The sequence below is a fragment of the Homalodisca vitripennis genome, chromosome 8 (genome assembly GCF_021130785.1).
Source record: "Homalodisca vitripennis isolate AUS2020 chromosome 8, UT_GWSS_2.1, whole genome shotgun sequence".
Lineage (NCBI taxonomy): Eukaryota > Metazoa > Arthropoda > Insecta > Hemiptera > Cicadellidae > Homalodisca > Homalodisca vitripennis.
The window spans coordinates 19,829,603-19,845,390 of record NC_060214.1 but is presented as its reverse complement, the minus strand read 5'-3'; the positions used below and the strand labels follow the sequence as shown (position 1 = coordinate 19,845,390).

At 31.8% G+C, this 15,788-nt stretch overlaps 1 protein-coding gene across 1 annotated transcript in view; it reads right to left on the bottom strand.

Annotated features, from left to right (window-relative positions):
• Nucleotides 1–15,788, bottom strand: part of LOC124367402 (serine/threonine-protein kinase S6KL) — a 40,393-nt gene that overhangs the window by 14,904 nt on the left and 9,701 nt on the right. The window contains exons 3-5 of the mRNA XM_046824192.1: nucleotides 7,390–7,513; nucleotides 3,747–3,848; nucleotides 1,361–1,484 (exon numbers count right to left, since the gene is read on the bottom strand). Of these exons, the coding sequence (XP_046680148.1) occupies nucleotides 1,361–1,484; nucleotides 3,747–3,848; nucleotides 7,390–7,513 (350 nt within the window). The remainder of the gene's footprint in view (nucleotides 1–1,360; nucleotides 1,485–3,746; nucleotides 3,849–7,389; nucleotides 7,514–15,788) is intronic.

Sequence of the window (15,788 nt, the reverse complement as noted above, 5' to 3'; positions counted from 1 at the left end):
TAGTTAAACGACTATCCTTCCTCGTGGAATCTCGACTGAAGGCGGCCTACCCTCAACCTTCTTCTTCTTCTTCTAAGGGGTGGCCTATTGTCATGCACTTAAGGGCCTTTTGCACTCCATGAGGCCAATCAGTCTACGGTTTCAGCAGATCTACAAACCACCGAAAACAACCAATCAGATCCTCCTAGGGAAATTCACCACCCTTGTTTAAACTACCAAAGACGGCGTAGCGCTCCCTTGTTATTGCAGGGCAGTCAAAGAGCGGGTGTTCAGCAGTCTCCTCCTGCTCGTCACACATTCTACAGAGCGGATCCTCCCGAAGGATACCGACTCTGTGAAGGTGCTTCCTCAGGTGACCATGTCCCGTAGTCAGACCCATAACCTGAGAAGACACCGATCTACTTACCGTCAACCTTACCCATTCTAAATATATGTTGCTCTGGAAACAAGCGCAACGTTCTTTTTAGGACTAAGTACAACGAGGAGTTTCAATTTTTTTGTCTCATGTGAACAAAAACAGTCATAGGTAACTTGAAAACAGTTTTATTATATCAAGAAGTGAGAATATGTTCAAAGCTGCAGATAGCAGCTCATCTAAATGTAACCAAGAAATAAAGCGGTATGAGGAATGAGTATGACACAATATGGAGAGAATTACTTACTACTTGTCACATACTGGCAAATTGGCAATATACATTGTGATATCAGATATCAAGACAACCATCAACTTTACATGGAATTACTGTATTCAGCTGTCACTACATTGTTTAACAAATAACTAGTTTCTTACAACTGTTTAACCACAATGTGCTAGCCTGTACTTCTGAACAAAAGAATTTTTCAACAGAGCATCTTCCGTAACTAACCTTATTTCACTATCCAAGGCAGTAGAGGATAACTGCATATTAGAAGAGTTCCAGTAGGTAATTTACATCTTTATCTAAAATTTCATTAGTGTGTGTATGTATACTGTACAGTTAAGTTTTTCATTATTGGAACTTTATTAAATTCACTCTTTAGTTTAGTCTAATTCACTTCATGTTTAGTTTTCACGTCATCTTATCCTCAATAAACTGTACTTGTCAAAAGCTTCGTCGTTGTTATGAATAGTTTTTTCATCTGACCCTTATTAATGCACACCAGTTAAAAGTTTGTTATATATTATGAATTGACATTCCTTGAAATCTATTATCATTCCAGAGACATATCTTGGATGAATTACTGCCGAGTACAAAATCGCAGTACTGAAGGTTCAAAAGTAACACTGAGGAAGCGCAAATTGTACTCACTCTAACTTGTTCTAATCAACCACAAGTAGTACAGCAATCATATTGATAAAGAACGATTCATCACTACTTACCAATAAACAAAAAGTGCCTGCTTTGCCAGTAACCAAAACAGGTGGCAATGAAGGGGTTATGTCCACAAGTTGACTGGATCAACACCTCTTCCTTCACTTGATCAATGGAATCTTCGTGTACTACCTGGTAACAAATGTACAGAACACTTAACTACGATGCCACGTCCAGTTCTAAGTAACCATTTGTATGTCTTTCACTTAAGTACTAATTAACTATGGTTAATTTAAATTTAATCTTTTTTTTAAATGACATATCCCTGTATCTTGGTGACTGAGATGAGATGTTGTATATTTCATTACTTACTTGTATGCAAGCACATACGACAGCGGCAAATTGCCGTATTTTTACAATATTATATGCAGGAACTTGGCTTTTCATCAAATAAGGCTAAGTTTTTTTAAATTCTTTTAAATTTTTTATTCTTTGAAATAACGACAATTAAAAATCATTTTAATCATAAATGCAAAAACCCTATTTGGATTTGTCTGCATTTCCACTTAATACTAATTACTAATTCTATTCTTTGAAATTAATTTGTGGTCAAGTCCATGCAATTTTATTATGAGAGTAAACATCTCACCAATAAAGCAGTAACAATATAAAAAATAAGAAATACTAGTTTCAAATTAACACACCAAAAGTTCTCAAGAAAAACAGTAGCAATAATTAATATTTCTAGAAAAAAAACTTATTCCTAACAACAACAAATAAATACTGAAGGATAACAATTAAAACAACAAATAGAAGAAATAAGTAAAACATTATGCATAATTTAACTTAATAAAAATATACCTAACCACAAGTTTAAATTTTAGATAAAATTATTCAAAGAAAAAAAAAAAAAATATATATATATATATATATATATATATATATATATATATACGAGGGGGTACCCAAAAGTAACCGGAATTGTATTGCTGGCAGCCGGCAGCGTGTAGTACACATTCCTGCCGCTAGGCGTGTGTCGCGCAACCCATTGCGAGCTCAGTGACCCCAGTTCCGTTGTCCTAGTGCATTCTGTTCGTTCGTAGTGACTGTTTTCGCTAACCCTGTTTTGTTCTTGTTTCGTTTTTTGTCATGCCAAGTTTAAGTGAACAACGTGCAGCTGTGAAATTTTGTTTTTTACTTGGTAAAAATGCTGCAGAAACTATTTTAATGTTGAATACAGCTTACAAAGATGATGCTATGGGGAAAACTCAGATCTATGAGTGTTTCGCTCAATTTAAAAATGGTGACATGTCGATTGAAGACAAACCTCGTTCTGGACGTCCATCAACCTCTCGAACGGACGAAAATGTTGAGAAAATTCGTGAACTTGTGCTCACCGACCGTCGACAGACAATTGAGGAACTATCAGAGAGTAGTGGGTTAACTTGGAGCTCGGTTCAGCGAATTTTAACAGGAGATTTAGGACTGAAAAGGGTTGCTGCCAAATTTGTTCCTCGACTTCTGACTGACCATCAAAAGGCACATCGAGTTGAAACTTGCCGCCTTCTGAAAGAACATCTCGAAAATGATCCCGATTTTCTGGAAAAGGTAATTACTGGTGATGAGTCATGGTGCTATGGTTATGACCCAGAAACGAAGCAACAGTCAAGCCAATGGAAGTCGCCATCTTCACCTCGTCCAAAAAAATGTCGGCAAGTCAAATCAAACATCAAAACCATGTTGATTTGCTTTTTTGATGCTAAAGGCATTGTTCATTCTGAGTTTATTCCTCCAGGTCAGACTGTCAACCAAACATTTTATTTGGAGATTTTAAGAAGATTGCGCAACAGTGTTCGCCAGAAAAGACCCGATTTGTGGCAGACTGGAGACTGGTTCTTCCACCACGACAACGCACCGGCACACACAGCCATCTCAGTTAGGCAGTTTTTAGCCAAAAATGGCATGGTTCCGCTGCCCCACGCACCTTACTCGCCTGACCTCGCTCCATGCGACTTTTTTTTATTTCCACACATGAAAAGAGGCTTGAAAGGTCAACGATTTGACAGCGTTGAAGAGGTTAAGAAAAAAACGAAGCTCGAGCTTGCAGCCATTTCTAAAGATGACTACAAAAAATGTTTTGATCAATGGAAATACCGTTGGGACAAGTGTATTAGTTGTAATGGAGATTAATTTGAAGGAGATAAGGTCGTATTGTAAAAAATTTGATAATATATAATTTTTATAAAATAATTCCGGTTTTTTTTTTGGGTACCCCCTCGTATAAGTTACCTAAATTGTATTTTACAATTGATACCTTAAATTGATTGAAATAAAGGTGAACATATTATTTTGTTAGGGACAGTGATGTAACCAATCTCTAACAGAGAAGTAACACTGTATTATTATGGTTGATATATATGAACATATTAACTGATACAAATTAACTGTACATACCTTAGCTTTTGATAATACTTTCATAGCGTAATCTTTCCCTGAGTCAGACATCTTTACTTTGTAAACTTTACTATAAGCTCCGTTACCAATTTCCTCCAGAATCTGAAAAGTTCAGGATTAATAAGAATGGCAACAGTTATGGAGAGATATATGTTAATAATAAATAATATAGTGTCAAAATATGGGACAAGCCATATTAATATATTAGACATTTCATTTCATTGTTTCTAAATCACTAGAGATTTCTAAAACATGTACTTCCAGTTAGTGTGGTTTAGGTCTCCAAGAATTCACTTATAATTTTGTTACAACTTAGAATTCAATGTCTGTTAAAGGACATTAGTAGGTTTATTTATAAAGATTGAATATTTGCCATTTTTCAATTACCTAATCGACTAACGTATTTCTGACTAAAGACATAACCTAATTTTTTCGTAAAACATGAATTACTAATTTAATATATTAGAATTGAATATAAATTATTTAGATAACACTGTGTAAACAGACATATAAATTAATATAAGTGTTTTGTACATTTACTATCAAAGTATTTACAAATTACTGCATTTTGTTAAAAACAAACTATTACAAATCTTTAGCTGTTACTGTATCATCAGTTGTATATCAATTAAACTAAATTTAATAATTTCTTTCTATTAAACAAGAAACTGTATCGTGTTTATTAATGTTCAGAGCACTAAATAATATTAACATGTGTCTGAAAAAGGTTCATAAAATTTTGTATAGTTCGCTTATAGCAAATCAAAGTTTATCTGACAATTTCTCCATAGATTATATACATGCTGTTGATCCTAAAAATGCTAAATAACGTTACCATGTGTCTGAATAAAATGTATACAATTCCAGATAGTCTGTTTAGAGAATAACAGGATTTAACTGATCATTCCCAACTGGCTTTTATACACGTTGATCCTAAAAATGCTAAATAACGTTACCATGTGTCTGAATAAAATGTATACAATTCCAGATAGTCTGTTTAGAGAATAACAAGATTTAACTGATCATTCCCAACTGGCTTTTATACACGTTGATCCTAAAAATGCTAAATAACGTTACCATGTGTCTGAATAAAATGTATACAATTCCAGATAGTCTGTTTAGAGAATAACAAGATTTAACTGATCATTCCCAACTGGCTTTTATACACGTTGATCCTAAAAATGCTAAATAACGTTACCATGTGTCTGAATAAAATGTATAAAATTCCAGATAGTCTGTTTAGAGAATAACAAGATTTAACTGATCATTCCCAACTGGCTTTTATACACGTTGATCCTAAAAATGCTAAATAACGTTACCATGTGTCTGAATAAAATTTATACAATTCCAGATAGTCTGTTTAGAAAATAACAAGATTTAACTGATCATTCCCAACTGGCTTTTATACACATTGATCTTTAAAACATTAAATACAACACCATGTGCCTAACATTAAATGTTTGATACAATACAACATACAAAAGTTTAATAGCCAATACCTCACTGGCTGTTATAGACAATGTTAAACCTTAAACACTCAGTAATAATACTGAGTTGTACTATATAACAGCAGTAAAATAACCTATTTTCTGCATATAATCTTGTCATTATAGTTGTAATTAAGTTAAAGTACAGCTTTACGAATTTCAAGTAAAATATCTTTCAAACCTGTACTTCGAACCCTTAATGGTTTTGTTATACCTAAAATTATCGTTTTACTGAGACATTGCTTTTATATTTAGCTTTTTGTTTCAATTGGCTTTGTTTAAATTCATATGAAACCAATTGTCTACTCTATATTTCAATCATACAACAAGCTCTAGAAATAAAACCATAACATACTCCAGGAAGGGTGACATGTAATAACATGCAGTAGTTGTCTACACTGTCGGCTACAGCGAACTAACCAAAATGCAAACACTCCACAAACAAAAGGAAGTGCTGACATCTAGTAGAATACTCCAGGATGGGTGACATGCAACAACATGCAGTAGTTGTCTACACTGTGCGACTACAGCAAACTAACCAAAGTGCAAACACTCCACAAACACAAAGAAGTGCTGACGTCTAGTAGAATACTCCATGACGGGTGACATGCAACAACATGCAGTAGTTGTCTACACTGTGCGACTACAGCGAACTAACCTAAGTGCAAACACTCCACAAACACAAAGAAGTGCTGACGTCTAGTAGAATACTCCAGGACGGGTGACATGCAACAACATGCAGTAGTTGTCTACACTGTGCGACTACAGCGAACTAACCTAAGTGCAAACACTCCACAAACACAAAGAAGTGCTGACGTCTAGTAGAATACTCCAGGACGGGTGACATGCAACAACATGCAGTAGTTGTCTACACTGTGCGACTACAGCAAACTAACCAAAGTGCAAACACTCCACAAACAAAAGGAAGTGCTGACGTCTAGTAGAATACTCCAGGACGGGTGACATGCAACAACATGCAGTAGTTGTCTACACTGTGCGACTACAGCGAACTAACCAAAGTGCAAACACTCCACAAACACAAAGAAGTGCTGACATCTAGTAGAATACTCCAGGACGGGTGACATGCAACAACATGCAGTAGTTGTCTACACTGTGCGACTACAGCGAACTAACCAAAGTGCAAACACTCCACAAACACAAGGAAGTGCTGACATGTAGTAGAATACTCCAGGACGGGTGACATGCAACAACATGCAGTAGTTGTCTACACTGTGCGACTACAGCAAACTAACCAAAGTGCAAACACTCCACAAACAAAAGGAAGTTCTGACGTCTAGTAGAATACTCCAGGACGGGTGACATGCAACAACATGCAGTAGTTGTCTACAATGTGCGACTACAGCGAACTAACCAAAGTGCAAACACTCCACAAACACAAGGAAGTGCTGACATTTAGTAGAATACTCCAGGACGGGTGACATGCAACAACATGCAGTAGTTGTGTACACTGTGCGACTCCGGCAAACTAACCAAAGTGCAAACACTCCACAAACACAAGGAAGTGCTGACGTCTAGTAGAATACTCCAGGACGGGTGACATACAACAACATGCAGTAGTTGGCTACACTGTGCGACTACAGCGAACTAACCAAAGTGCAAACACTCCACAAACACAAAGAAGTGCTGACGTCTAGTAGAATACTCCAGGACGGGTGACATACAACAACATGCAGTAGTTGGCTACACTGTGCGACTACAGCGAACTAACCAAAGTGCAAACACTCCGCAAACACAAAGAAGTGCTGACGTCTAGTAGAATACTCCAGGACGGGTGACATACAACAACATGCAGTAGTTGGCTACACTGTGCGACTACAGCGAACTAACCAAAGTGCAAACACTCCACAAACACAAAGAAGTGCTGACATCTAGTAGAAAACGCAAGACTACTTGCATGACGTGAGGTTTTTATAGAAATGCTTCTTGCGCAATATTACAACAGACAAGACAATAAAACAGGAACACCGCATCAATGCGTGATATTACGTTAGTAGCACTCTTTTAAGCAATCGCTATGAACGTATTATTACATCAAAACCATGAAGGGATAAAATCGTTGTCAGGGGGGTTAATCTAAAATGTGACCCTCAATGCGTAACGTTAATTGAAAAATGATTTACATATCAATCGCTCACCTCATATTTATCTTCAGTATCATTCCTGATTTTAAATTCTGGCAGGAAGAGGGACTCACAAACTTTCACTGGCCAAACCGACTTGAAAACGTCACTGGCATTGGACAGAGTGGAATCAGGTCTCCTGAGAAAAAATTCACGAAATCAAACACTTGAATGTAAATTATCCACTATTTGATTAAATTAAACAATTCTAGACTAGTTAATACCTTACAAATCATCACTCAATACTTTAAAAGCTGTTATTTTTTATATTGCAGGTCTGCACCAATTATTGACTTACTATTTGTTTTAAAATAAACAATTCTAGACTAGTTAATACCTTACAAATCATCACTCAATACTTTAAAAGTTGTTATTTTTGATATTGCAGGTCTGCACCTATTATTGACTTACTATTTGTTTTAAATTAAACAATTCTAGACTAGTTAATACCTTACAAATCATCACTCAATACTATAAAAGTAGTTATTTTTGATATTGCAGGTCTGTGCCAATTATTGACTTACTATTTGTTTTAAATTAAACCATTCTAGACTAGTTAATACCTTACAAATCATCACTCAATACTTTAAAAGTTGTTATTTTTGATATTACAGGTCTGCACCAATTATTGACTTACTATTTGTTAAAAATTAAACCATTCTAGGCTACTTAATACCTTACAAATCATCACTCAATACTTTAAAAGTTGTTATTTTTGATATTGCAGGTCTGCACCTATTATTGACTTACTATTTGTTTTAAATTAAACAATTCTAGACTAGTTAATACCTTACAAATCATCACTCAATACTTTAAAAGGTGTTATTTTTGATATTGCAGGTGTGCGCCAATTATTGACTTACTATTTGTTTTAAATTAAACAATTCTAGACTAGTTAATACCTTACAAATCATCACTCAATACTTTAAAAGTTGTTATTTTTATATTGCAGGTCTGCACCAATTATTGACTTACTATTTGTTTTAAATTAAACAATTCTAGACTAGTTAATACCTTACAAATCATCACTCAATACTTTAAAAGGTGTTATTTTTGATATTGCAGGTCTGCACCAATAATTGACTTACTATTTGTTAAAAATTAAACCATTCTAGGCTACTTAATACCTTACAAATCATCACTCAATACTTTAAAAGTTGTTATTTTTGATATTGCAGGTCTGCACCTATTATTGACTTACTATTTGTTTTAAATTAAACAATTCTAGACTAGTTAATACCTTACAAATCATCACTCAATACTTTAAAAGGTGTTATTTTTGATATTGCAGGTGTGCGCCAATTATTGACTTACTATTTGTTTTAAATTAAACAATTCTAGACTAGTTAATACCTTACAAATCATCACTCAATACTTTAAAAGTTGTTATTTTTGATATTGCAGGTCTGCACCAATAATTGACTTACTATTTGTTTTAAATTAAACAATTTTAGACTAGTTAATACCTTACAAATCATCACTCAATACTTTAAAAGTTGTTATTTTAGATATTGCAGGTCTGCACCTATTATTAACTTACTATTTGTTTTAAATTAAACCATTGTAGGCTAGTTAATACCTTACAAATCATCACTCAATACTTACAAATTTGTTATTTTTGATATTGCAGGTCTGCACCAATTATTGACTTACTATTTGTTTTAAATTAAACAATTCTAGACTAGGTAATACCTTACAAATCATCACTCAATACTTTAAAAGTTGTTATTTTTGATATTGCAGGTCTGCACCTCAAATCAAATCAAATCAAATCAAATTTCTTTATTGCCAAGACATGGTTAACATGTATAGCATGTGTCAAATAACGTTATTGTAACTAAAATTTTTCCATCCGTTCTACATCAAAATCCTCAATCAAACATACAATTTCACCTTCATTCATTTCCTTTTATTCGCCAATCATCCCACCACCAGCGACGGGGCGACATACCTATTGGCTGGTCTCCCAGTTTTTTGCCAAATACTCGTCGACATTATAAAATGCCTGTGTCGCTAAAAAGCGTTTTAGACAAATTTTGAACGCCTTGGGCGTTGGGGCATTTTTTATTCGGTGTGGCAGCTTGTTGATGAAATGAACTCCTGCTTGTGATGGCAGGCGTTCATAAATCACCGTTCTGTGTTGGCCAATTCGGTAGTTTCCCCTGGCTCTGGTCTCATATGAATGTATGTCTTGGCCACTTGTCTTGACGCATTTTGACATACAATACTGTGTTGTTTTGAAAATGTAGAGACTCGGCAGGGTCAACACCTGCAAACTTTTGAAAGATTCTCTGCATGACTCTCTGAATTTCAAATGTGCGATTATTCGAATCGCTTGCTTTTGCAATCTGAAGACCCTCATCAACTGATTGTTTGCACAAGCACCCCACAATGCCACTCCGTAGGTAAGGTGGGGGTAAATCAAGCCATAATACGCCGTCATCAGTACCTGAGTGGGGCAATATTTGGCTAGATTCCTCAAAACAAAATTTCCTGAGGATATTTTGGCGCAAACGTGATCAATTTGATTATTCCATGTCAACCCTCGATCAAGGTGTATTCCAAGGAATCTCGAACTATAGACCTCTTCTAGTATGGAGTCTGCCAACATAGTGGCAGGACCACACCGAGAATCCACAGGCCAAAGAGCAAAGTTGATGACATTGGTCTTCGTTGTGTTTGTTTGGAGATTGAGGCTGTTGAAGTGTCGAACGCAATTGTTGACATCAACAAAAGAGCGTTCTTCCAAGAGAGATGTTGATTTTTCACTGAAAAAGAGAGACCTATTATTGACTTACTATTTGTTTTAAATTAAACAATTCTAGACTAGTTAATACCTTACAAAAGATCACTCAATACTTTAAAAGTTGTTATTTTTGATATTGCAGGTCTGCGCCAATTATTGACTTACTATTTGTTTTAAATTAAACAATTCTAGACTAGTTAATACCTTACAAATCATCACTCAATACTTTAAAAGTTGTTATTTTTGATATTGCAGGTCTGCACCAATAATTGACTTACTATTTGTTTTAAATTAAACAATTCTAGACTAGTTAATAACTTACAAATCATCACTCAATACTTTAAAAGTTGTTATTTTAGATATTGCAGGTCTGCACCTATTATTAACTTACTATTTGTTTTAAATTAAACCATTCTAGACTAGTTAATACCTTACAAATCATCACTCAATACTTTAAAAGTTGTTATTTTTGATATTGCAGGTCTGTGCCAATTATTGACTTACTATTTGTTTTAAATTAAACAATTCTAGACTAGTTAATACCTTACAAATCATCACTCAATACTTTAAAAGTTGTTATTTTTGATATTGCAGGTCTGCACCAATAATTGACTTACTATTTGTTTTAAATTAAACAATTCTAGACTAGTTAATACCTTACAAATCATCACTCAATACTTTAAAAGTTGTTATTTTAGATATTGCAGGTCTGCACCTATTATTAACTTACTATTTATTTTAAATTAAACCATTCTAGACTAGTTAATACCTTACAAATCATCACTCAATACTTTAAAAGTTGTTATTTTTGATATTGCAGGTCTGTGCCAATTATTGACTTACGATTTGTTTTAAATTAAACAATTCTAGACTAGTTAATACCTTACAAATCATCACTCAATACTTTAAAAGTTGTTATTTTAGATATTGCAGGTCTGCACCTATTATTAACTTACTATTTGTTTTAAATTAAACCATTCTAGGCTAGTTAATACCTTACAAATCATCACTCAATACTTTAAAAGTTGTTATTTTAGATATTGCAGGTCTGCACCTATTATTGACTTACTATTTGTTTTAAATTAAACAATTCTAGACTAGTTAATACCTTACAAATCATCACTCAATACTTTAAAATTTGTTATTTTTGATATTGCAGGTCTGCACCTATTATTGACTTACTATTTGTTTTAAATTAAACAATTCTAGACTAGTTAATACCTTACAAATCATCACTCAATACTTTAAAAGTTGTTATTTTTGATATTGCAGGTCTGCACCAATAATTGACTTACTATTTGTTTTAAATTAAACAATATTCTAGACTAGTTAATATCTTACAAATCATCACTCAATACTTTAAAAGTTGTTATTTTTGATATTGCAGGTCTGCACCAATTATTGACTTACTATTTGTTTTAAATTAAACAATTCTAGACTAGTTAATACCTTACAAATCATCACTCAATACTTTAAAAGTTGTTATTTTTGATATTGCAGGTCTGCACCAATAATTGACTTACTATTTGTTTTAAATTAAACAATTCTAGACTAGTTAATACCTTACAAATCATCACTCAATACTTTAAAAGTTGTTATTTTAGAAATTGCAGGTCTGCACCTATTATTAACTTACTATTTGTTTTAAATTAAACAATTCTAGACTAGTTAATACCTTACAAATCATCACTCAATACTTTAAAATTTGTTATTTTTGATATTGCAGGTCTGCACCTATTATTGACTTACTATTTGTTTTAAATTAAACAATTCTAGACTAGTTAATACCTTACAAATCATCCCTCAATACTTTAAAAGTTGTTATTTTTGATATTGCAGGTCTGCACCAATAATTGACTTACTATTTGTTTTAAATTAAACAATATTCTAGACTAGTTAATATCTTACAAATCATCACTCAATACTTTAAAAGTTGTTATTTTTGATATTGCAGGTCTGCACCAATTATTGACTTACTATTTGTTTTAAATTAAACAATTCTAGACTAGTTAATACCTTACAAATCATCACTCAATACTTTAAAAGTTGTTATTTTTGATATTGCAGGTCTGCACCAATAATTGACTTACTATTTGTTTTAAATTAAACAATTCTAGACTAGTTAATACCTTACAAATCATCACTCAATACTTTAAAAGTTGTTATTTTAGATATTGCAGGTCTGCACCTATTATTAACTTACTATTTATTTTAAATTAAACCATTCTAGACTAGTTAATACCTTACAAATCATCACTCAATACTTTAAAAGTTGTTATTTTTGATATTGCAGGTCTGTGCCAATTATTGACTTACGATTTGTTTTAAATTAAACAATTCTAGACTAGTTAATACCTTACAAATCATCACTCAATACTTTAAAAGTTGTTATTTTAGATATTGCAGGTCTGCACCTATTATTAACTTACTATTTGTTTTAAATTAAACCATTCTAGGCTAGTTAATACCTTACAAATCATCACTCAATACTTTAAAAGTTGTTATTTTAGATATTGCAGGTCTGCACCTATTATTGACTTACTATTTGTTTTAAATTAAACAATTCTAGACTAGTTAATACCTTACAAATCATCACTCAATACTTTAAAATTTGTTATTTTTGATATTGCAGGTCTGCACCTATTATTGACTTACTATTTGTTTTAAATTAAACAATTCTAGACTAGTTAATACCTTACAAATCATCACTCAATACTTTAAAAGTTGTTATTTTTGATATTGCAGGTCTGCACCAATTAATTGACTTACTATTTGTTTTAAATTAAACAATATTCTAGACTAGTTAATACCTTACAAATCATCACTCAATACTTTAAAATTTGTTATTTTTGATATTGCAGGTCTGCACCTATTATTGACTTACTATTTGTTTTAAATTAAACAATTCTAGACTAGTTAATACCTTACAAATCATCACTCAATACTTTAAAAGTTGTTATTTTTGATATTGCAGGTCTGCACCAATAATTGACTTACTATTTGTTTTAAATTAAACAATATTCTAGACTAGTTAATATCTTACAAATCATCACTCAATACTTTAAAAGTTGTTATTTTTGATATTGCAGGTCTGCACCAATTATTGACTTACTATTTGTTTTAAATTAAACAATTCTAGACTAGTTAATACCTTACAAATCATCACTCAATACTTTAAAAGTTGTTATTTTTGATATTGCAGGTCTGCACCAATAATTGACTTACTATTTGTTTTAAATTAAACAATTCTAGACTAGTTAATACCTTACAAATCATCACTCAATACTTTAAAAGTTGTTATTTTAGAAATTGCAGGTCTGCACCTATTATTAACTTACTATTTGTTTTAAATTAAACCATTCTAGGCTAGTTAATACCTTACAAATCATCACTCAATACTTTAAAATTTGTTATTTTTGATATTGCAGGTCTGCACCAATTATTGACTTACTACTTGTTTTAAATTAAACAATTCTAGACTAGTTAATACCTTACAAATCGTCACTCAATACTTTAATAGTTGTTATTTTTTATATTGCAGGTCTGCACCTATTATTGACTTACTATTTGTTTTAAATTAAACAATTCTAGACTAGTTAATACCTTACAAATCATCACTCAATACTTTAAAAGTTGTTATTTTTGATATTGCAGGTCTGCACCAATAATTGACTTACTATTTGTTTTAAATTAAACAATTCTAGACTAGTTAATAACTTACAAATCATCACTCAATACTTTAAAAGTTGTTATTTTTGATATTGCAGGTCTGCACCAATAATTGACTTACTATTTGTTTTAAATTAAACAATTCTAGACTAGTTAATACCTTACAAATCATCACTCAATACTTTAAAAGTTGTTATTTTTGATATTGCAGGTCTGCACCAATAATTGACTTACTATTTGTTTTAAATTAAACAATTCTAGACTAGTTAATACCTTACAAATCATCACTCAATACTTTAAAAGTTGTTATTTTAGATATTGCAGGTCTGCACCTATTATTAACTTACTATTTGTTTTAAATTAAACCATTCTAGACTAGTTAATACCTTACAAATCATCACTCAATACTTTAAAAGTTGTTATTTTAGATATTGCAGGTCTGCACAATTATTGACTTACTATTTGTTTTAAATTAAACCAATTCTAGACTAGTTAATACCTTACAAATCATCACTCAATACTTTAAAAGTTGTTATTTTAGATATTGCAGGTCTGCACCTATTATTAACTTACTATTTATTTTAAATTAAACCATTCTAGACTAGTTAATACCTTACAAATCATCACTCAATACTTTAAAAGTTGTTATTTTTGATATTGCAGGTCTGTGCCAATTATTGACTTACGATTTGTTTTAAATTAAACAATTCTAGACTAGTTAATACCTTACAAATCATCACTCAATACTTTAAAAGTTGTTATTTTAGATATTGCAGGTCTGCACCTATTATTAACTTACTATTTGTTTTAAATTAAACCATTCTAGGCTAGTTAATACCTTACAAATCATCACTCAATACTTTAAAAGTTGTTATTTTAGATATTGCAGGTCTACACCTATTATTGACTTACTATTTGTTTTAAATTAAACAATTCTAGACTAGTTAATACCTTACAAATCATCACTCAATACTTTAAAATTTGTTATTTTTGATATTGCAGGTCTGCACCTATTATTGACTTACTATTTGTTTTAAATTAAACAATTCTAGACTAGTTAATACCTTACAAATCATCACTCAATACTTTAAAAGTTGCTATTTTTGATATTGCAGGTCTGCACCAATAATTGACTTACTATTTGTTTTAAATTAAACAATATTCTAGACTAGTTAATATCTTACAAATCATCACTCAATACTTTAAAAGTTGTTATTTTTGATATTGCAGGTCTGCACCAATTATTGACTTACTATTTGTTTTAAATTAAACAATTCTAGACTAGTTAATACCTTACAAATCATCACTCAATACTTTAAAAGTTGTTATTGTTGTTATTGCAGGTCTGACCAATAATTGACTTACTATTTGTTTTAAATTAAACAATTCTAGACTAGTTAATACCTTATAAATCATCACTCAATACTTTAAAATTTGTTATTTTAGATATTGCAGGTCTGCACCAATAATTGACTTACTATTTGTTTTAAATTAAACCATTCTAGACTAGTTAATACCTTACAAATCATCACTCAATACTTTAAAAGTTGTTATTTTAGATATTGCAGGTCTGCACCTATTATTAACTTACTATTTGTTTTAAATTAAACCATTCTAGACTAGTTAATACCTTACAAATCATCACTCAATACTTTAAAAGTTGTTATTTTTGATATTACAGGTCTGCACCAATTATTGACTTACTATTTGTTAAAAATTAAACCATTCTAGGCTACTTAATACCTTACAAATCATCACTCAATACTTTAAAAGTTGTTATTTTTGATATTGCAGGTCTGCACCTATTATTGACTTACTATTTGTTTTAAATTAAACAATTCTAGACTAGTTAATACCTTACAAATCATCACTCAATACTTTAAAAGTTGTTATTTTAGATATTGCAGGTCTGCACCTATTATTAACTTACTATTTGTTTTAAATTAAACAATTCTAGACTAGTTAATACCTTACAAATCATCACTAAATACTTTAAAAG